This window comes from Heterodontus francisci, chromosome 5 (assembly GCF_036365525.1).
Source record: "Heterodontus francisci isolate sHetFra1 chromosome 5, sHetFra1.hap1, whole genome shotgun sequence".
Classification (NCBI taxonomy): domain Eukaryota; kingdom Metazoa; phylum Chordata; class Chondrichthyes; order Heterodontiformes; family Heterodontidae; genus Heterodontus; species Heterodontus francisci.
Window position 1 is genome coordinate 123,888,875 of NC_090375.1, and position 23,929 is coordinate 123,912,803.

General features: G+C 44.0%; 1 protein-coding gene across 1 annotated transcript in view; it reads right to left on the minus strand.

Annotated features, from left to right (window-relative positions):
* ube2wb (ubiquitin conjugating enzyme E2 Wb) overlaps positions 1-23,929 on the minus strand; it is a 107,904-nt gene that overhangs the window by 26,752 nt on the left and 57,223 nt on the right. Inside the window, exon 4 of the mRNA XM_068032050.1 lies at positions 13,878-14,033. Coding sequence (XP_067888151.1) covers positions 13,878-14,033 — 156 coding nt within the window. The remainder of the gene's footprint in view (positions 1-13,877; positions 14,034-23,929) is intronic.

Sequence of the window (23,929 nt, forward strand, 5' to 3'; positions counted from 1 at the left end):
TCTTCTACTGTGAAAAGAGACACATATTTGTTCAACGTGCCTGCCACTTCCTCATTCCCCACCATAATTTCTGCTGTTTTTGCTCCGAGGGACCAACATTTACTTTGGCTACTCTTTTCACATACTTGTAAAACCTCTTACAATCTGTTTTTATATTCTTGGCTAGTTTACTCTCATTTGACTTTTGCCCCTTATCAACTTTTTGGTCACCCTTTGCTGGTTTCTAAAATTCTGCCAATCCTCAGGCCTATTATTCTTTGCAACATTTCTTCCTTTAATCTAATACTACCCTTAACATCCCTAGTGAGCCAAAGATGGATCTTTCATGCTGAGTTTTGCTTTTTAATTGAGAGTAATTTTGTTGAATATTTTGAATCTTTTTTGAATGTTTCCCACCGTTTATTTACCACCATAATTTTAAATCTATTTACCCAATCCACTATAGCCAGCTCTCCCAGTGTACCTATGTAAGTAGCTTTGTGGTTTAAGATTTTTGTTTTGGACTTGAGCATGTTACTCTCAAAATTAATACAGAATTCAATTGCATTGTATCACTTTTTCTTTTACTATAAGATTAATTAAACCTGCCTCATTACACAATACTAGATTTAAAATAGCTTTATCTCTAGTGTCATGGTCCTGTAGTTTTTTTTCGGAATATGCGGTTTGCCTTTAAGGCTTGCAAGGGGTCAGTATTGCTTTAAGAACCAGCAAGCCTGAGGAGTTATAGGAAAGTACATTTTCGTTGCTTTAGAAACAGCCATTTGGAGACTGCGATTCAAAGGGTGCATTCTCGTTACCATGGAAACAGCCACTGGGAGGGAGTCTCAAGCAATACATTTGTTACAATTCAGTTTTGAACTGGCTCTTAATTGAAGACGGTTTGTTCTAACAGACAGACACAGAAGACACAACTTGTGTTGGCACCTGAAGAGCTCTCAACCATTTAAACTGAAGGAATAGGATTTTAATTTGTTTATTATTCTCAAAATTCTAAAAACAAAGTCAAGCCAAAACAGGATCTCTGGTAATTTAAATTGAAGAAAGGGAAGTTAGACTGTGACAATCTTTTATCCCTCAAAAAAATCAAAAGTCAGATTGATTTTGTTGAAAGAGTTTGCAAGTCGTTAATTGTAGAAATTCGCTGGAGAAGGAAAGCAACGTCCTGTGAGGACTTCGAGCAACATTGGACTATAAATTTGCAAGGACTCTAATTTTTTCTATTTTAAATGTTGTTTATATCTTCATAGTGTTTAAGAATTTAGATCTTCTTATTAAAGAATTAATTTATTGATTCAAAGACACCTGGTTTGGTTAGCCTCATTCGAAGGTTAACAGATAGTACAATTTGGTTGGGCCTTTCTGTAATTTGGAAACTTTTAAATGATATACGTTAGCTGATCTGTGGAATGACGGGATTGAATTAACAGTGCGTTGGTCTTACCATAATCAGAACCGTATATTTTGATTGGGGGCTTTGACAGGTGCGGTCGGTCATAACACTAGTTAGTTATACAACATATTGCTACAGGAAACCGTCGTGAAAGCATTCTACAAACTCATCTTCCAGATTACTTTTGTCAATTTGATTTGACCAGTCTATATGAAGATTAACGTCGCCCACAACTATTATATTGCCTTTGTCACAAGCTCCAATTATTTCTTGCTTAATGTTCTGTCCAATAGTACAACTGTTAGGGGGTCTATAAACTACTCCCACCAGTGTTTTCTGACCCTTGTTATTTCCAAACTCCACCCACACTGAGTCTACTTCCTGATCTTCTGAGCCAAGATCCTTTCTCATTACTGCCCTGTTATCATCCTTTACCATCAGGTTGCTCCTCATTTACCCTTTTTTAAAAAAAATATTGTGTATCCTGGAATATTTGTTCCCAACCTTGGTCACCTTGCAACCATGGTGATGATACTTAGTAGCTTTGGTGGACATCCGATCTTTTCTAGTAGTCTGAAGAGACCACGTCTGCTGACAAGGTCAACGGCTTTGGTGAGATCAATGAAAGCAACGTACAGGGGCATCTGATATGACCTCCTTTTTCCTCAACCGAGGATTCGCCCCACTGTGGTTGACAGGGCCCTCAACCGTGTCCGACCCATTCCCCGCACCTCTACCCTCACCCCTTCCCCTCCCTCCCAGAACCGTGACAGGGTTCCCCTTGTCCTCACTTTTCATCCCACCAGCCTCCATATCCAAAGGATCATCCTCCGCCATTTTCGCCACCTCCAGCGTGATGCCACTACCAGTCGCATCTTCCCCTCCCTTCCCCTGTCAGCATTCCGAAGGGATCGTTCCCTCCGCGACACCCTGGTCCACTCCTCCATTACCCCCACCACCTCGCCCCCGTCCCAGGGCACCTTCCCCTGCAATCGCAGGAGGTGTAATACCTGTCCATTTACCTCCTCTCTCCTCACTATCCCAGGCCCCAAACACTCCTTTCAGGTGAAGCAGCGATTTACTTGTACTTCTTTCAAATTAGTATACTGTATTCGCTGCTCACAGTGTGGTCTCCTCTACATTGGGGAGACCAAGCGCAGACTGGGTGACCGCTTTGCGGAACATCTCCGCTCAGTCCGCAAGCAGGACCCTGAGCTTCCGGTTGCTTGCCATTTCAACACTCCCCCCTGCTCTCATGCTCACATCTCTGTCCTGGGATTGCTGCAGTGTTCCAGTGAACATCAACGCAAGCTCGAGGAACAGCATCTCATCTACCGATTAGGCACACTACAGCCTGCCGGACTGAACATTGAGTTCAATAATTTCAGAGCATGACAGCCCCCCATTTTACTTTCATTTTTAGTTATTTTTTCTTCCTTTTTTTTTTAAACATTCTTTTTTACATTTATTTCATTTCATCTTAGTTTGTTCAGTTTGCTTACCCACTGTTTTTTTCAGGTTTGCACTTGCTGCTGTTCAATATTCAGTGTATTTACACCTAATCTGTGCTAATGCTTAGTCTTTCAACACACCATTAACATATTGTTTGCCTTTGCTCCGTGACCTTTTGGTCAGCTATGTGGCCTGGTCCAATCTGCATCTTATCCTTTGTTATCTCTTGCCCCACCCCCACCTCACTTGCTTATAACCTGTGACTTTTCTAATATTTGTCAGTTCCGAAGAAGGGTCACTGACCCGAAACGTTAACTCTGCTTCTCTTTCCACAGATGCTGCCAGACCTGCTGAGTGATTCCAGCATTTCTTGTTTTTATTTCAGATTTCCAGCACCCGCAGTATTTTGCTTTTATATTAGTAAAGGGGCATCTGTTGTTCGCGGCATTTCTCCTGTAGCTGACGAAGGGAGAACAGCATGTCAATGGTCAATCTCTCTGCTTGAAAGCCACACTGTGCCTCAGGGTAGACACGTTCGGCCAGCTTCTGGAGCCTGCTCGAAGCGACTCGAGCCAAGACTTTCCGCACTATGCTGAGCAGTGAGATTCCACGGTAGTTGTTGCAGTCACCGTGGTCACCTTTTTTTTTTAATGGAGGATGATGATATTGGCATCACGCATGTCCTGTGGTACTGCTCCCTCGTCCCAGCACAGGCAAAGCAGTTTGTAGAGTGCTGAGAGTATAGCAGGCTTAGCACTTGATTATTTCAGGGGTAATGCCGTCCTTCCCAGGGGCTTCCCAGAGAATCAATGGCATCACTGAGTTCTGATTTTGTTGGCTCATCCATGACTGGCAGAGGCTGGGCTGCATTGAGGGCAGTCTCAGTGACAACATTCTCCCTGGAGTACAGTTCTAGGTAGTGCTCAACCCAGTGGTCCATTTGCTTGCATTGGTCAGTGATTCTGTCCTGATTTAGATTGGAGGGGAGCGATCTTCTTGATGGTTGGCCCAAAAGCTCTCTTAATGCCATCATACATTCCTCTGATTATTCCGGTGGCTGAGGCCAGCTGAATATGACTGCATAGGTGTTGCCAGTAGTCATTTGCGCAGCGCTTCTGGCTGCTTTAAGTGCTACGAATGTTAACTCGCTGGGGGCTTTCTTGTAGTTCAGCAGTGCAACGCGCTTAGCAGCTATGACAGGTTCCAGCTCTTCAAAGTGAGATTGAAACCAGTCTGCATTCCAGGGTTGGGGCCGACCATGACTCATGGCCAACCTGCCTTGGGCGCTATGGCATTGGAAGGATGAATGAGAATGGACAGAGACTGCTTGAGTTGTGTACCTATCATAACCTCTGCATCACCAACTCATTCTTTCACACTAAACCCTGTCACCAGGTTTCTGGAGGCACCCAAGATCACGTCGTTGGCACCAGCTGGACCTCATCGTCACAAGGCGAACCTCCTCAGTGTTCAAATCACACGTAGCTTCCACAGTGCGGACTTCGACACCGACCACTCCCTGGTATGCAGCAAAGTTAGACTCAAACCAAAGAAACTGCATCACTCCAAGCAGAAGGGCCACCCGCACACCAACACGAGCAGAATTTCTTATCCACAGCTGTTACAAAAATTTCTAAATTCACTTGAAAAAGCCCTTCAAAACACTCCCACAGGGGATGCAGAGACCAAGTGGGCCCACAACAGAGACGCCATCTATGAGTCAGCTATGACCACCTATGGCAAACGTGTGAAGCGGAATGCAGACTGGTTTCAATCTCATTTTGAAGAGCTGGAACCTGTCATTGCCGCTAAGTGCATTTCCCTTTTATATTAGCTATAAATCTGGTCATACTCTCTTTTTGTCCTTCTGATAACCTTTTTCAATTTCCCCTTGCAATCTCTATTCTGCCTGGTTTTCAATTATTTTCTGTTGGATATTTGTCATAAAGCTCAATGTTTTATTTTAACCTCCATTTCTTCTGTCAACCAAAAAGCTCTAGCTTTGGATGCCCCATCTTACTTTTTAGGAGGGGGAATATGCTTAGTTTGAAAGCCTCCCATTGTGTACGTACTCTTTTCCTGGTCAATTTTTTGTCAGCCCATCTCTGCTACAAATGACAAGAGGGGATATGAGGATAGTGTGGGAAAAAGGCATTGAAATGGAAGATCAGCCATGATCATATTTCATGGTGGGGCAGGCTCAATGGGCTGAATGGCCTACTCCTGCTATGTTCCTATGTCCCTTCTCAAATCATTGAAATAGACTCGCTTCTCATGGGGTATTTTCATCTTTGATTTTTCTTCATCCCTTAACAAAACTACTTTAAACCTAATTAGATGATCAGTTTTACCTAGATGTTGTTCCACCAAACGCACTCCACTTGCCCTTCTTCATTCCGCAGAACTATATCCAGCACTACTTTGTACATCAATCATGGTAGCATTCTTATCTGTGCGTCAGAAGGTTGTGGCTTCAAGTCCCACCCCAGGACTTGAGTACAAAAATCAAGGCTGACACTCAGTGCAGTACTGAACTACTGAAGGTACCATCTTTAGAATGAGATGTTAAACCGAGGCCCCGCGACACTCAGTGCAGTACTGAACTACTGAAGGTACCATCTTTAGAATGAGATGTTAAACCGAGGCCCCGCCCTGCCCTCTCAAGGTGGACGTAAAAGATCCCATGGCACTATTTCTAAGAGAAGGGGAGTCATCCCTGGCTAATATCTATCAAACAACATAAAAACAGATTATCTGATCATTATCACATTTCTCTTTGTGGGAGTTTGCTGTATGCAAATTGCCACATTTCATACATTTAAAAAGTACATTGTTGGCTGCAAAGCACTTTGGGACATCTGGTAATCGTGAAAGGCGCTATGCAAATGTAAGTTTTTCTTTCTTTACTTCAATCCTCATTGGGCTAGAAACTCAGGAATTCTTCACACCCCACCCCCCACCTTGCCTTTGAGTTTCTTCCCAGCCTATACTATTAGGGTAACCAAAGTACCCTATCACGACTCTATTTTTACATTTCTCTAAAATTCACCTACAAATTTGCTCTTCTATCTCATCATTGCTATTTGGAGGTCTATAGTAAACACCCAGAAATGTCCTATAACTTGGGTATGTAACAGTTCAACTCTAAACAAATAGATTCAGTCTTTGAAGCCCTCAAATATGTCATCCTTCTGTAGAACTGTGTATTATCCTTGATCAATATTACCACCCTTCACCCACTTCTCCCACCCATCCACTACTTTTTTCCTTTCTCTATACCTCCTGAATGCATTGTAGCTAGTAATATTTAATTCCCATTCCTACCCATTTTTAAAGTCAGATTTTTGTTATAGCCAATATATCATAAGCCCATCTGGCAATTTGCGCCTGGAGCTCATCAATCTTGCTTGCAACACTCCTTACATTAACACACATGCATTCCAAGAAGATGCAAGCCTGCTTTGCTTTTTTCTGCATTTACTTCCTGCTCTTACATTATTCTTTGTTCTGTTGCTGTTTGCAGAGTTTTCTATGCACCTTGTTTCTCCTTTCCACTGCTGTGGCTTGATGCCCCTCCCTATCAAATTAGTTTAACTAATAACCTCGCCACAAAGACAGTGGGTCCCGGCACAGTTCAGGTGCCATCTTTCTGGCTTGTACAGGCCACTCCTGCCCCAGAACTGGTCCCAATACCCCAGGAATCTGCCCTCCTTCTTGCACCACTTCCCCAGCCACTCATTCACCTACACTATTCCCCTGCTTCTCTCCTCAAAAACATGGCACTGGAAATAATCTAGAGATTACCAGTTTTGAAGTCCCATTCTTCAATCTTTTTCCTAGTTCCTGAAACTCTGTCTGTAGGACTGCAACCCTTCTCCTACATGCGCTATTGGTTTCAACACGGATCACAACTTCTGACTGCTCCCCTCCCCTCACAGAATGCCCTGTATCCAGTGAGATCCTTTACTCTAAGCACCAGGGAGGCAACATACCATTCAAGACATATCTGCAGCTAGAGAAAAACCTGCCTATTCCCCTGACTATTGCATCCTCTACAACAGCTGCAGTGCTACATTTGCTCGTGCCCCAAGTATTCCACAGGGGATTGGCTTCTGACTGCACTCCCTTGAGGTGTCATCACTCTCACTGGTATTCAACACTGAATACCAGCTGGTGAGTGCCACACTCCCAGGGGATTCCTGCAGTGTCTGTCTTTTCCTCATAATCTGCCTGATGGTCACACTTTCTTCCCTGAACTCCCTGTAGGTGCAGGGTGACCTTCTCCTGAAACTTGCTATCCACAAAACTCTCACTTTCTCATTATGCACTGTAGTGGCATCAGCCACTGAACTCAAGCCAGTGGCAGCACTTCCTACATGTGGTTTTCTAGTGTTCTGGAGTTCCAACAAGGCACAGGATGTGCATGAAATGAGCCCCAGCTGTCTTGCCATGGTAGCCAACAGCTTTTTTTTTTAAAGCCGAAGAAGGGTCACTGACCTGAAACATTAGCTCTGCTTCTCTCTCCACAGATGCTGCCAGACCTGCTGAGTATTTCCAGCATTTCTTGTTTTTATTTCAGCTTCTTTTTTAAGCTTTAAAGGCTATTTACCTGTTTGGCCAATACTAAAATTAAACACTAAAACCCCGAATCAATTAGCTAAATACTTAAATTAACTTAAGACTAGTCATCAAATACTTCTCCTAAATAGATTATAATTCCTTGAAATCCACCCTTTGTGCTGCTTGTGACGTTGCTTCTTTAGTTTTCTCAGTGGTTATTTTGCGACGCTCTCTGCCAGTCCTGTTTTTATGTTCCTTGGGATACCCGGAATGCCCTCTGATTATTCACTCATTTACTGTTGCCCTTTGGTTTCAATTCCCATCATCTTGTTTAGAAAGCCACTCCGTTTTGTAGATTCCTCCTCCCCCACTCAACTTGCAAATGATTAAGCTGTCAGGAAAATGGGAAAACCAAAAGACACAGACCCATTAGACAGCTATTCAGTAGGCATAGCCATTTCGTCGTTCATGATAACATGCAGCCTTATGCAGGATGAGAAAAAGCCATTCAGCCCATTAAGCTCACTGTACCTACAGTCCGTGCTCTCACTAGCCAAAATCTCTCATTAGCTCATTTAGATTCCAAGGTAAAAGTAACAATTGATTTTCCTCTCTAAATTGGCTAGCAGTGGCTTCAGGCACTGGCTTGCCCTGCAGGTCCAAATAGGACTACTTTGGGTGTTCTCACACCACATGACCTGCGCAGCAGTTCAACAAGGTGGCTCAGCACCACCTTCTCAATGGCAATTAGGGTTGGGCAATAAATGCTGACCTTGCTAGTGATGCTCACATCCCACAAATAATCTTTTAAAAAAAGTGATAAATTCCTTCTTTTGAGGGGGTTATTAAATATTGACTTCACATCAGTAGGTACAAGATCTTACTTTTCTTCTGGCAGAAAAGGCACTGTCTAACTGTGCATAATCCTGGCAACAGAAGGGTATCCAGTATCCTTTATATAACACCAACTCCAATTGAAGCAGCACCTCACTGCAGATTTTTGGTACAACTGAGCATTCTTATCTTTGACTTTACAGTGCTAAAACCCTCATACATGCTATCATCACTTCCAGTGTTGACTGCTCCATATTTGTGGCCCCGTTCTTTCACCCTCCATAAGCTTAGACTTCTGTAAAATTCTGCTACACACATCTCGTCCTGCATCAAATCCAGCTTGTTCATCAGTCCCATCCTTACTGGCGTACATTAACACCCCATCTCCCCAATGCATTAAATTTAAAACTCTTAGTCTTTAAATCCTTCCTTTACTTCCTTCCATCCCATCTCTGCAGTCTCCTCCAATACCATATTCCCACCTTACCCAGATACACCATTCCATTGACTCTTTTGTGCATCCCTCCCACCCTAGTAACAATGCCTTCAGCTGTCAGGGTCTTAATATCTTGAGCTCCCTCAAAATCTTTCTACTATCTTTTTAAAAACCATCTCTTTGACAAGGATTTCAGTCACCCCTCCTACGTTCTCCCTTCTTTGGCTTGGTGCCTGCTTTCCTTATGCCTGTAAGGGGCCTTCGGACATTCTTTATCTTAAAAGGTGCTATATATAAACAAATTATTGTTTTCTGACTGATCCCTCGAAGGGGCAAATGCACAGACAAGGAATGTACCATGTTCAGTTTCTGATCTGCATGGAGTTGGTTTATTTCAGTAGGTTGATGGAACAGGTGCAATAATTAGCTTTAACAGTAAAAAATGTTTATTGTTCCTGCTTGCTATCCAGCAGTGCCTTCATTGGAAAGTGCATGTATGGACACCAGATGAAGACAGGATTAAGTTTGATTTCAACGTCCATGGCTGAATATCTTGCCAATAATGTTTTGGTTCATAATAGAAAAAAATCATCACTTGGATACGGGACTGTAAAGTTGCCTACATCTCATGGGAGTGGGGGGGGGGGGCGGGGAGAGATGGTGGCAAAGTGGCAATGTTACTGAAGTAATCCAGAGGCCCAGGCTAATTCCCCAGGGACAAGGGTTCAAATTCCACCATGGCAGCTGGTGAAATTTAAATTCAAATAATTAATTCAATTAATAAATAAAAAAATCTCGGATTGCAAGCTAGTCTCAGTAATGGTACCATAAAACGATTGATTGTCGTAGAAATCCTGGTTCACGAATGTCCTTTAGAGAAAGAAATCTGCCATCCTTACCTGGTTTGGCCTACATGTGACTCCAGACCCACAGCAATGTGGTTGACTCTTAATTGCCCTCTAAAATGGCCTAGCAAGCCATTCAGTTGTCAAGGTAAATTAGGGATGGGCAACAAATGCTGATACCCACATCCCATGAAAGAATAAAAAAAATCTCTGCAATGTACTACATCAACACTCAGTGTCAAGAGGAGAGGGTGAGGAAAATAGCATCATGCTGCTTATATAAAAACAAGAAATGCTGGAACCACTCAGCAGGTCTGGCAGCATCTGTGGAAAGAGAAGCAGAGTTAACGTTTCGGGTCAGTGACCCGAAACATTAACTCTGCTTCTCTTTCCACAGATGCTGCCAGACCTGCTGAGCGGTTCCAGCATTTCTTGTTTTTATTTCAGATTTCCAGCATCCGCAGTATTTTGCTTTTATTTGATCATGCTGCTGTTGGCCAAAATTCCCCATGTCTTCCATTTTCTCAGGATCTGCTCTTGTCTCACATAGAATATCAGAAACCTCATTTGCACCCTGCCAGGGTTGACAAATAAGGCAGACACCCCATGGGGGAGTATTATTTGCTCTCTCTGGCAGATTGTTTGCTGATAACCACATATAAAATATCTATCGAGGACAGAAATGCACTGTGTCCCAAATAAGTCCAAGAAGCTGGAATCTTAGAGTCAAGCTCATGCTTCATATTAGTTGGGTTCAAATTATCAACAACCCATAAGCGGGTGGTCAGCCAGGCATCAGTTTTGGAACTGAATTTATTCATAGATGCAATAAACACTACAACAATCCACAATTGTGACCCTCAAGCTGGAAGTGCAGAAAGCAGCCCGTGCGGCTTTTTCTTTCCAATTTCCCTACTCGGAGAACTAGCTCTTCCTGGGATAAGGTTTCACAGGTAGAGTACCCTCCAATACCCCACCAAGGCAGAAACTCTTCACAGCAAGTATAAGTAGGCTATTCACTTTAGAGAGCATCACAGCTGTCCCCATACCTGTTTCACCTGATGGTCACACTCATACATTTTCCAGTAGGGGTTAAGGGAGAGAATAATTAGCTGTCAGAACCCTAGCTAAATATTCTCTCCTTGGCAGTGCTGTGATGAAACACAGTGCTCTAAAGGCTGCACTGGCTTAACTGAGCATAGATCATTACTGGGAGTTTTCTTTATCCACTAACACATGGCAAAAAGGATATTAAGAACGAAGTTTGCAGACATGTTAGAGGAGAGGTGTAGACAGAGAGTTATAATTGTAGAGGTGAAAACAATGTCACTCCTGCCACCAGGCTCAACAGGCTGGCTAACTGTAGTTTTGTTGGTGCCTCCACCATTGGTAGCAGATTGCACTAGCATGGTGTAAAAAGCATTAACACTAGGATAAAAGTGCTGTAGTATAAATAATTTCTGGACCCATACTTAGATATATTGATACTGCACCTGTTTCACGAAACTCCCAACTCTGCTGAAATCGAGATTTAACAAAGCAACGAGAAAGGCAACTATCTGTCCACAAGATTTGAGGTGCACGTGCTCAAAAAACATTACTGTAACGAACATCTACGACTTCCTTAACCTTGACGTTCCAGTTTTACGCAAATACCTGAAGCAAATTTTGAACATTCTAATGCTGAAGTTAATATTTCTAAGTACAATTCATCTGTTTGTAATGAAAAACCATGTGTCTTTAACCTAGAGCTATCCAGTATGTGACAAGGGTATCTTTTCGTTCTATTTCAGTATTCTGCAAGGTATGCAGTAAATGTTATAGATTGCTATACAAAACCATAGAAACTATTGTTCTTAATTTTCCGCACTCCTATTCTGAAGACATATAGTCTCTGCTGAAGATGGTTGTACCAGTGGCAGTTGCTCCTGTATGTGTTTTGCACAAGCAGCCCTTGCTGTTGTGTGATCCTCAAAAGTGAGGGACTGCACGGAGTAGCACAGCCATGCCTTATCCTATCCTATCCAATATCCACTTCTAACATAGGAGCAGGAATCCTGGCTAATTTTCTTCTTTCAAACTCAAGAGCACGGATGCTACATGTAGTGCATCTATAAACTATCTTGGTAAAAACTGGGGATCAAATCAGTGACTGTTAGTATGGCTCAGCTATTCACAGCATACACCAGCTGAGCTACTGCTGGAGTTAATCTGAATTTTTTTTTTGAAGATCCATACTGCAAAGCTAGAAAGGTTTCAATTGACTAAATGCTCCTGTCTACATTTCTAAATCAACACAAAACTCCAAGTGGACTGCAAGTATTTTGGAGGTGGTTACAAAGACTTTAACCATAATGTCAATTTCTAACGATTAAATTCACTATATCCAATATCTGAATCAAATTGTATTATAGTTGGAGGGTTCTCAGATTTCAACTACTCGAGGCAATCCAGGATTCCAATTTCATCTTCCAAATCTGATAGATTGCCTTTCACTCTGGCCTCATCTTTGAAAAGGGATCACAATAAGGCTCAACTTCACCTAGCAGTCAGAAAAAGAGTATATATTTTTTTTAATAAAGGCACATGTGTACCAGATTATTCTAATTTGAAACAAGAGTTGATCACTGAACGAAGAATTTAGGACTGAAGTTATGAAGTTCTTCAAAAGAAGGAATGATCAAAATGTGGAATGGACCTTGGGTTCAAAACCCTTTGAATCAACTTTACTTGCTGCATGCCCAATTTTAAGCTCTTCAACTAGTCTTATCTCTTTAGCCCAAATCCTTTAAGAAAAAGCTAGATGCTATATAATATAGCAGGGGAAAGATGGAAAATCTGTAGGTCCTTTCTGGATGGATAAGTCAGGATAGATTGAGTGGCCTTTTCATTAACCAAATTTTACTTTAATTTTAGGAGAAGTTACCGATGAGATCATGAAAGTTTCAGCAATAGATGCCATATGGTAAACTAAATCCAGTGTTACCTTTTTGGTATTCTTGTGCATTAAATAGTATGGGGAGAATTTGATGCCAGCTTTGGATCTTCACTAACCTAATTGCTTTTCAGAACATATTTTAATCTAGTTTATGTTACCCTTCATAAAACATGAACAATGTAAATGTACAAAGTTTAGAGTAACTAAATACAATACATAATGGACTACATGACAAAGGAGTGTAAAACTGCTATTTATGGAAAATGATGCGTGAAACACTAAACCTTGTGCCAAAATTTCCTGTTGAATGTTTAGGGAAGTTGTTTCCTACAATCACAATATTCTATGAAAGAATATTAGTCTTAGGTTGGTGTATGTAATACTTTAAATAAACTATGTATTTTACTCACAGAAATGCTACATGAAATTGACTTAACAGCAATCATACAAGATACTATTCACTAAATATTTCTGGGCCCCTGCTTGTAAAGGAGCTCAGTGGACATTAGAACAGAGACTATCTGCTGACAGCAAAGCATGGGTTAAAGATTCCTCGAGTGCTAAAATAATGTTTGAAATTTATTTGGTTAAATTTAGCTCAGAGTTACAGAATAAAAAAGAACAGATATGTAGACTATAATTACTAAGCTATTGCTCCAGAAGTGACAGAATGGGAAATACTGCTTGAAGCCTTTAAAATGCAGTCACTCCTATAACCTTCAGGGTAAATGAATTACCAGCATACTCAAAATACAGTCAATGTTGATTTTATTGTTGCCAAACTAATAGAGGCAACGGAAGGATGAGACTAAGGGTGGTTTACCAATCCTAGCCTCAATTTGGTAAGTTGTCTAATTAGAGCCTGTTAATGCGATGTAACCACATCTCAAATCATTTTCACATTTTGCAGTTATCATTTCCAAATATGAGGTTGCTTATCCTCCTCCCACCACCCTTCGTAGCTGATCCCAGTAAAACATTGATACATTTCTAATCAACTTAATCTTTGAGTAAAGCAGCTTTTAGTATTCAAATGCAAACTGGCTAATCTGAGACTTTATACAAGCATCAGGGAGGAGATCATATGACTTGTATGATTGAAAATTTCAAATGTTTCAGTAAACTGTCAGACTATTTATTAGATTCCCTGGGTCTGCCACTCTGGAAGTACACAAACTGTGTAGCTCAACTCATTCTCCTGACCTTCTTCAAGAGAAGGATCTTTAAAAATATGCAACAGCCATGAGAATTAAGTTAACATGCACAGCTAAGTGAGGCCACTTGTTCAAAATGCTTTTCTAGTACACTTCATAGATGCATGCAAACAGAAATCTCTAATTATGGGGAATTTCAAAGCTTTCTTTCCCTCTCCGAGAGTTTATTTGATGAATTGGAGCTTTGACTCTAACCTTGCATTACCTTTTCTTTGCAACTGGAAAGCATGCTGATGATGCTAAGACAGACTGATTGCACAGAGAGAGCGGGAGACCAGTCTTCTGTCAGAATGGAGAGACAAATATGTCCGTTGCTGTAAACGTGAGGATGAACTGGAATATTGTCACCAGTGAACATAACCTAAAAAGTAAGGAAAACAATTTCAGCACTTCACAATTTCAATTTATATTTCTGTCTATAACTTTCAAGGAAGAAACTTTGGTCATCAGATTACCAATTTAGAATCAAGAAAATATGCAGCCCATCACAGTTGTGGAAGCTCTTGATAGATTGCCAGAACATAAATTTTTCTCTTTTTTCTTGTATGTTAGATAGCACAAAGGTGAGCCAAGGGGAAAACCATAATGCAAAGTGACTTGGGTTCATTCTTTGCTGGTGCCCTGGCTTATCATAAATCAGTATTGTATTCAGTACCACCTCTACAACTACTCAAATGGCATAGCCTCAACTAATTAAAAGTCTGTGGGAGCAATCCAAAGTGAACCAATGTGAAAATGTTAATGTCAGACAATGACAATAGCTCAATAATTTAAATGCATTTCTGAAAGTATGGACTCAAAGGACTTACATATGACACCAGAACAACATTTCTCTTCATTTAGTAAGACTAGTAATCCAGATGCCTAGGCTAACCCTCTGGGGACATGAGTTTGAATCCCAGGACAGCAGATGTTGAAATTTGAATTCAATTAATAAATCTGGAATTAAAAGCTAGTCTAATGGTGACCATGAAACCAGTGTCGATTGTTCTAAAAACCCATCTGGTTCACGAATGCCTTTTAGGGAAGGAAATCTGCTGTCCTTGCCTGGTCTGGCCTACATGTGACTCCAGACCCACAGCAATGTGGTTGACTCTTAAATGCCCTCTGAAATGGCCAAGCAAGCCACTCAGTGGTATTGTGATCGCGACAAAGCGTAAGAAAAGAAACCGGACAGACTACCTGGCATCAATCTAGGCACTGGAAACGACAATGGCAAACCCAGCCCTGTTGATGCTGCAAAATCCTCTTTACTAACATCTGGGGGCTTGTGCCAATATTAGGAGAGCTATCCCACAGACTAGTCAAACAACAGCCTGACAGTCATACTCACCGAATCATATCTTACAATATCCCGTCCCACCAGCAGGACAGACCCACAGTGGTATACAGTTGGGAGGGAGTTGCCCTGGGAGTCCTCAACATTGACTCCAGACCCCATGAGGTCTCATGGCATCTGGTCAAACATGGGCAAGGAAACCTCCTGCAGATTACCACCTACCACCACCCCCCACCCCTACCTCAGCTGATGAATCAGTGCTTCTCCATGTTGAACACTAACTGGAAAAAGCACTAAGGGTAGCAAGGGCACAGGATGCACTCTGAGTGGGGGACGTCACTGTCCATCACCAAGAGTGGCTCGGTAGCACCACAACTAACTGAGCTGGCAGAGTCCTAAAGGACATAGCTGCTAGACTGGGTCTGCAGCAGGTAGTGAGGAAACCAAGAAGGAAAAACCTACTTGGCCTCGTCCTCACCGATCTACCTGGCGCAGATGTATCTGTGCATGACAGCATTGGTAGGAGTGACCACCGCGCAGTCCTTGTGGAGACGATGCCCCACCTTGTGTTGTGTAGCACTACCACCGCGCTTAATGATTTAGAACAGATCTAGCAACTCAAAACTGGGCATTCATGAGGCGCTGTGGGCCATCAGCAACAACAGAATAGTATTCAACCAAAATCTGTGATCTCACGGCCCCGTATATCGACCACTCAATCATTACCATCGAGCTGGGGTACCAACCCTGGTTCAAATGTAGAGCACAGGAGGGCATGTCAGGAGCAGCACCAGGTATACCTCAAAATGAGGTGTCAGTCTGGTGAAGCTACAACAGGACTACTTGCATACCAAACAGTGAAAGCAGCATGCGATAGACAGAGCTAAGCGATCCCACAACCAACAGATCGGATCTAAGTGCTGCAGTCCTGCCACATCCAGTCATGAATGGTGGTTAACAATTAAACAACTGACAAGAGGAGGAGGCTCCACAAATATCCCCATTCTCCATGATGGGGGAGCCTAGCACATCAGTGCAAAAGGCTGAAGCATTTGCATCCATCTGCAGCCAGATGTGCTGAGTTCATGATCCAACTCAACCTCCTCCTGAAGCCCCAGCATCACAGATGCCAATATTCAACCAATTTGATTCACTCCACTGGATATCAAGAAACGAGTGAAGAAACTGGATACTGCAAAGGCAACATTCCAGCAATAGTACTGAAGACCTGTGCTCCAGAACCTGCCGTGCCCCTAGCCCAGTTGTTCCAGTACAACTACAATACAGGTATCCACTCAGCAATGTGGAAAATTGCCCAGGTATGTCCTGTACACAAAAAGTAGGACAAATCCAACCCAGCCAATTACCAGCCCATCAGTCTACTCTCAATCATCAGTAAAGTGATGGAAGGTGTCGTCGAAAGTGATATCAAGCGGCACTTGCTCAGCAATAACCTGCTCAGTGATGCTCAGTTTGGGTTCCGCCAGGGCCACGCAGCTCCTGGCCTCATTACAGCCTTTGTCCAAACGTGGACAGAAGAGCTGAAGTCCAGAGGTGATGAAAGAGTGATTGCCCTTGACATCAAGGCAGCATTTGACAGAGTATGGCGTCATGGAGCCCTAGCAAAACTGGAGTCAGAGGGAAAACTCTCTACCGGCTGGAGTCATACCTAGAACAAAAAAAGATGGTTTCGGTTGTTGGAGGTCAATCATCTCAGACCCAGGACATCACTGCAGGAGTTCCTTAGGGTCGTGGCCTGGGCCAACCATCTTCTGCTGCTTCATCACTGATCTTACTTCAATCATAAAGGTTAGAAGTGAGAATGTTCGCTGATGATTGCACAATGCTCAGCACCATACACGACCCTTCAGATAAGGAAAAAGCCTGTGCGCATATGCAGCAAGACCTCGACAATATCCAGTCTTGAGCTGGTAGGTGGCAAGTAACATTCGCCCTACACAAGTGCCAGGCAATGACCATCTCAAACGAGAGAGAATCTAACCATCTCCCTTGACATTCAAAGGCATTAACATCGCTGAAACCCCTATTAACAACATCCTGGGTGTTACCATTGACCAGACACTGAACTGGGGTAGCCATATAAACATCATGGCTACAAGAGCAGGTCAGAGGCTAGGAATCTGTGGCAAGTACCCGTCCGTCTCCCCAGTGCCTGTCCATCATCTACATGCCACAAGCCAGGAATGTGATGGAATACTCTCCACTTCCCTGGATGGCTGCGGCTCCAATACTCAAGCAGCTCAACACCATCCAGGACAAAGCAGCCCTCTTGATTGCCACTCCATCCACCACTTTCAACATTCACGCCCTTCACCTATGACGCACAGTGGCAGCAACCTGTACTATCTATAAGATGCACTGCAGCAACTCATCTAGACACCTTCGACAGCACCTTCCAAACCTGCGACCACTACCACCTAGAAGGACAAGGGCAGCAGATGCATGGCAACAGCACCATCTATAAATTCCCCTCCAAGCCACACACCATCTGACTTGGAACTATACTGCCATTCCTTCACTGTCACTGGTTCAAAATCCTGGAACTCCCTTCCTAACAGCACTGTGGGTGTACCTACCACACATGGATTGCAGCGGTTCGAGGTGGCAGTTCACCACCACCTTCTCAAAGGCAATGAGAGATGGTTAATAAATGCTGTTCCAGCCAGCGACGCCTACATCCATGAATGAATTTTTTAAAAAGCTCTGGAACAATGCAATAACAAGTGGATAGCTTCGGATTTGTGACATTTATATAGAAGTAAAAGTCCATCAACTTTCAACGTCACTGACCTCGTGTCCCAAGTGAAAGTAATGCGTGCCAAATCGTAGCAATTATGACATTCCCCAAGTGGCTTTTGCCATTTTAAAATGAGTTTACATAACACAAGCCTTTAAACGCATTATAAAATAGTCTAGCTGTGAGGGAGGGGAGAGGGGGGGCACCACCAGGTCACGGCACACGAGGGGGGTGTAGAGAGACGGAAAATGGGAGGGGGGGGGGGTTGGCGCGGGGGGTGGCACAAGGTTGGGCCCAGGACACTACCCTGAGGAACTCCTGCAGTGACATCCTGGAGCGGAGATGATTGAACTCCAACAACCACAACCATCTTCCTTTGCACTAGGTACGGCTCCAACGAGCAGAGATTTTTCCCCCGATTCCCACTGACTCCAGTTTTGCTCTGGCTCCTTGATGCCATACTTGGTTAAATGCTGCCTTGATGTCAAGGGCAGTCATTCTCTCTTCACCTCGAGTTCAGCTCTTTTGTCCATGTTTGAATTTATAATGAGGGCAGGAGCGGAGTGGCCCTGACGGAACTCAAACTGAGCATCACCGAGCAGGTTATTGCTAAGCAAGTGCCACTTGATATCACTGTCAACGTCACCTTCCATCACTTTACTGATGATCAAGAGCAGACTGATGGGGCGGTAATTGGCCAGGTTGGATTCGTTCTACTTTTTGTGTACAGGACATACCTGGGCAATTTTCCACATTGCCGGGTAGATGCCAGTGTTGTTGCTGTACTGGAACAGCTTGGCTAGGGGCGCGGCATGTTCTGGAGCACAGGTCTTCAGTACTATTGCCGGAATGTCGTCAGGGCCCGTAGCCCGTGTAGTATCCAGTGCTTTCAGTCATTTCTTGATATCACATGGAGTGAATCGAATTGGCTGAGGTCTGACATCTGTGATGTTGGGGACTTCAGGAGGTGCCAGAGTTGGATCATCCACTCTGCACTTCTGGCTGAAGATCGTTGCAAATTTCAGCCTCATCTTTTGTACTGATGTGCTAGGCTGCCCCATCATTGAGGATGGGGATATTTGTGGCACCACCTCCTCCAGTTATTTGTATAATTGTCCATCACCATTCACGACTGGATGTGGCAGGACTGCAGAACTTAGATCTGATCCACTGGTTGTGGGATCGCTTAGCTCTGTCTATCACATGCTGCTTCTGCTGCTTGGCATGTAATTAGTCCTGGATTGTAGCTTTACCAGTTTGACAATTCATTTCGTGGTATGCCTGGTGCTGCTCCTGGTATGCTCTCCTGCATTCTTCTTTGAATTTCACTGAAACTGCCCGAAGTCTCCACTTTCCAACTACCCGCATTCCTTCCCTACATAATCGGAAAGGAGAAGCTTCAGGTAGCTTCAATCAGCTGATACCTTTAACCTAAGATCAGGTTAGCCCTGCTAAAATGTCTCTATTCATTCATATGGATTCACCTACATAATGGGCAAATTACGTTAGATTGAACGCGCCTGCTTTATGCAATGGGGACTGTACGATTCTGCACAGTGAAAAAGTCTTTCTCTCAAATTTGTTTTTGGCACCTGGGTGGCACTGCCAAGGTAGCATTTATTTCACATTCTGAGCTGACCTGAAGCTATTAACAGACAACCAAAAAAAATTTAAAGAAAGATATGTTGCAACTGAATCTCTGCATACAAGGCCATTCATTAGAATCGTGAAGGAAGTATTTCTTTACAGCACGTGATGCTCTGGTAGGGGCACTTAATTTTATTGGCAAAATACTTACTTCAAGATTTACCTTCCTTAATGCATCCTTTTTAAGCTAATTTTTTGATTAACACTGATACTTCATTTGCTGTTTTACACTGCAAAAAATTTCCAGGACACTATTTTACTAAAATGTACTTAGCGTAAAGAAGCAATGCAATAGTGCATCCAGCTTCCTTAGTGAAATATTCAACCCCTGTGTCTCTTTACAACTACATTGCTATACAATAGAAAAATGAAAGGTTCGCACAGCAAGTAGCCAAGAGGTAATAGCCTGGACAATGCAGCAGTAACAGCAGCAAAACTGTCAGCACTGCTCTGAACCCGACAGCAACTTCTGGAGTCCAAAAATGGTCAGTGAAACCTAGAAATACAAAAGCTGCTGTCAGTAATCTTATGCTTCTCCATTGAGGTCCCTCCAGATTGCAAACAAGTGGAAATCTATTAATCTCACTGTAAAAACCCTTGAAAACATTACGTCTAGTTGAATAATGTGCAACTGGGATTTTAATAGCATACCAAGCTCATAATTACAGCTGAATACAACATCCTTAAATACCACAATGTGTAATATACTTTTAGGTTGAACTATCAACCAGGTTTTACTACACAACCTCTATTATTCTAAGAAAGCAGAACAACTTTCAACTGGAACTCTCATCCTCACTTCATCAACACTATCAGAAGGAAGCTGTCTCTCCCACTCCAAACAGTAACTCTCTTCCCCACCACCAAATGTTGATTCATTGCTCTCTCCCTCTCCCCCATCGACAGCAAATGGATCTCTCTGCATTTACTTTAATGCAAGAAGCCTTACAGGTAAGGGAGATGAACTCAGAGTATGGATTGGTACATGGGATTGTGATATTATAGCTATTACGGAAACTTGGTTGAGGGATGGGGAGGACTGGCAGCTCAATGTTCCGGGGTACCGATGCCTCCGGCTTGACAGAGGTGGAGGTAAGAGAGGAGGGGGAGTTGCACTATTGATTCGGGAGGACATCACAGCAGTCCTTAGAGAGGACATCCCGGGGGGAGGGGGGGAAAAACGTCCAGTGAGGTCATATGGGTAGAACTTAGAAATAATAAAGGGGTGATCACTTTGATGGGATTATACTATAGGCCCCCCAAAAGTCAGAGGGAATTGGAGGAGCATATATGTAGGGGAATCACAGATAGGTGTAGGAATTATAGGGCTGTAATAGTAGGTGTTTTTTTATTCATTCATGGGATGTGGGCATCGCTGGCCAGGCCAGCATTTATTGCCCATCCCTAATTGTCCTTGAGAAGGTGGTGCTGAGCTGCCTTCTTGAACCACTGCAGTCCATGTGAGGTAGGTACACCCACACTGCTGTTAGGAAGGGAGTTCCAGGATTTTGACCCAGCGACAGAGAAAGAACGGCGATATAGTTCCAAGCCAAGATGGTGTGTGACTTGGAGGGGAACTTGCAGGTGATGGTGTTCCCATGCATTTGCTGCCCTTGTCCTTCTAGTTGGGAGAGGTCATGGGTTTGGAAGCTTCTGTCTAAGGAGCCTTGGTGCATTGCTGCAGTGCATCCTGTAGATGGTACACACTGCTGCCACTGTGCGTCGGTGGTGGAGGAAGTGAATGTTTGTAGATGGGGTGCCAATCAAGCGGGCTGCTTTGTCCTGGATGGTGTCGAGCTTCTTGAGTGTTGTTGGAGCCGTACCCATCCAGGTAAGTGGAGAGTATTCCATCACACTCCTGACTTGTGCCTTGTAGATGGAGGACAGGCTTTGGGGAGTCAGGTGAGTTACTCGCTGCAGAATTCCGAGCCTCTGACCTGCTCTTGTAGCCACGGTATTTATATGGCTACTCCAGTTCAGTTTCTGGTCAATAGTATCCCCTAGAATGTTGATAGTGGGGGATTCAGCGATGGTAATGCCATTGAATGTCATGGGGAGATGGTTCGATTCTCTCTTGTTGGAGATGGTCATTGCCTGGCACTTGTGTGACACAAATACTACTTGCCACTTATCAGCCCAACCTGGATATTGTCCAGGTCTTGCTGCATTTCTACACGGATTGCTTCAGTATCTGAGGAGTCACGAATGGTGCTGAACATTGTGCAATCAGCAAACATCCCCACTTCTGACCTTATGACTGAAGGAAGGTCATTGATGAAGCAGCTCAAAATGGTTGGGCCTAGGACACTACCCTGAGGAACTCCTGCAGTGATGTCCTGGAGCTCAGATGATTGACCTCCAACAACCACAACCATCTTCCTTTGTGCTAGGTATGACACCAGTCAGCAGAGGGTTTTCCCCGATTCCCATTGACTTCAGTTTTGCTAGGGCTCCTTGATGCTATACTCAGTCAAATGCTGCCTTGATGTCAAGGCAGTCACTCTCACCTCCTGAGTTCAGCTCTTTTGTCCATGTTTGAACCAAGGCTGTAATGAGGTCAGGAGCTGAGTGGCCCTGCGGAATCCAAACTGAGCATCACTGAGCAGGTTATTGCTAAGCAAGTGCTGCTTGATGGCACTGTTGATGACACCTTCCATCACTTTACTGATGATTGAGAGTAGGCTGATGGGGTGGTAATTGGCCAGGTTGGACTTGTCCTGCTTTTTGTGTACAGGACATACCTGGGCAATGTTCCACATTGCAGAGTAGATGCCAGCGTTGTAGCTGTACTGGAACAACTTGGCTAGCGGCGTGGCAAGTTCTGGAGCACAGGTCTTCAGTACTATTGCCGGAAAATTGTCAGCGCCCATAGCCTTTGCAGTCTCCAGTGCCTTCAGTCGTTTCTTGATATCACGCGGAGTGAATCAAATTGGCTGAAGTCTGGCATCTGTGATGCTGGGGACTTCAGGAGGAGGCCGAGATGGATCATCAACTCGGAACTTATCTTTCACACTGATGTGCTGGGCTCCCCCATCATTGAGGATGGGGATATTTGTGGAGCCACCTCCTCCAGTTTAATTGTCCACCACCATTCACGGCTGGATGTGGCAGGACTGCAGAGCTTAGATCTGATTCCGTTGGTTATGGGATCGCTTAGCTCTGTCTATCACATGCTGCTTATGCAGTTTGGCATGCAAGTAATCCTGGGTTGTAGCTTCACCAGGTTGACACCTCATTTTGAGGTATGCCTGGTGCTGCTCCTGGCATGCCCTCCTGCACACTCCAGCGAACCAGGGTTGGTCTCTTGGCTTGATGGTAATGGTAGAGTGGGGGATATGCCGGGCCATGGGGTTACAGATTGTGGTTGAGTACAATTCTGCTGCTGCTGCAGATGGCCCACAGCACCTCATGGATGCCCAGTTTGGCACTGCTAGATCTGTTAGAAATCTATCCCATTTAGCACGGTGGTAGTGCCACACAACATGATGGAGGGTATCCTCAATGTGAAGGCAGGACTTCGTCTCCACAACAACTGTGCAGTGATTACTCCTACCAATACTGTCATGGACAGATGCATCTGCGGCAAGCAGATTGGGGAGGACGAGGTCAAGTATGTATTTCCCTCACCTCCTGCTGCAGACCCAGTCCAGCAGATATGTCCTTAAGGACTCGGCCAGCTTGGTCAATAGTGGTGCTACCGAGCCACTCTTGGTGATGGACATTGAAGCCCCCCCACCCAGAGTACATTCTGTGCCCTCGCCACCCTCAGTGCTTCATCCAAGTGCTGTTCAACATGGAGGAGTACTGAGTCATCAGCTGACGGAGGGCAGTGGGTGGTAATCAGCAGGAGGTTTCCGTGTCCATGTTTGATCTGATGCCATGAGACTTCATGGGGTCCAGAGTCGATGTTGAGGACTCCCAGGGCAACTCCCTCCCTATTGTATACCACTGTGCCGCCACCTCTGGTGGGTCTGTCCTGCCGGTGGGACAGTATCTGGGACATTGTCTTTAAGGTGTGATTTCATGAGTATGATTATGTCAGGCTGTTGCTTGACTAGTCTGTGGGACAGCTCTCCTAACTTTGGCACAAGCCCCCAGATGTTAGTAAGGAGGACTTTGCAGGGTCGACAGAGCTGGGTTTGCCGTTGTCGTTTCCGGTGCCTAGGTCAATGCTGGGTGGTGCGTCCGGTTTCATTCCTTTTTATTGACTTCGTAGCGGTTAGATACAACTGAGTGGCTTGCTAAGCCATTTCAGAGGGAATGTAAGAGTCAACCACATTGCTGTGGGTCTGGAGTCACATGTAGGCCAGACCAGTTAAGGACAGCAGATTTCCTTCCCTAAAGGACATTAGTGAACCACTAGGTGATTTTAACTACCCTGATATTGACTGGGACTGCCTTAGTGCTAATGGATCAGAAGGGGAAGAATTTGTTAAGTGTGTCCAGGATAGTTTTCTGAAGCAGTATGTGGATGGCCCTACGAGAGAAGGGGCTACACTCGACCACCTCTTAGGAAATGAGGCTGGGCAGGTGGTTGATGTGTCAGTGGGGGAGCACTTTGGGACCAGTGACC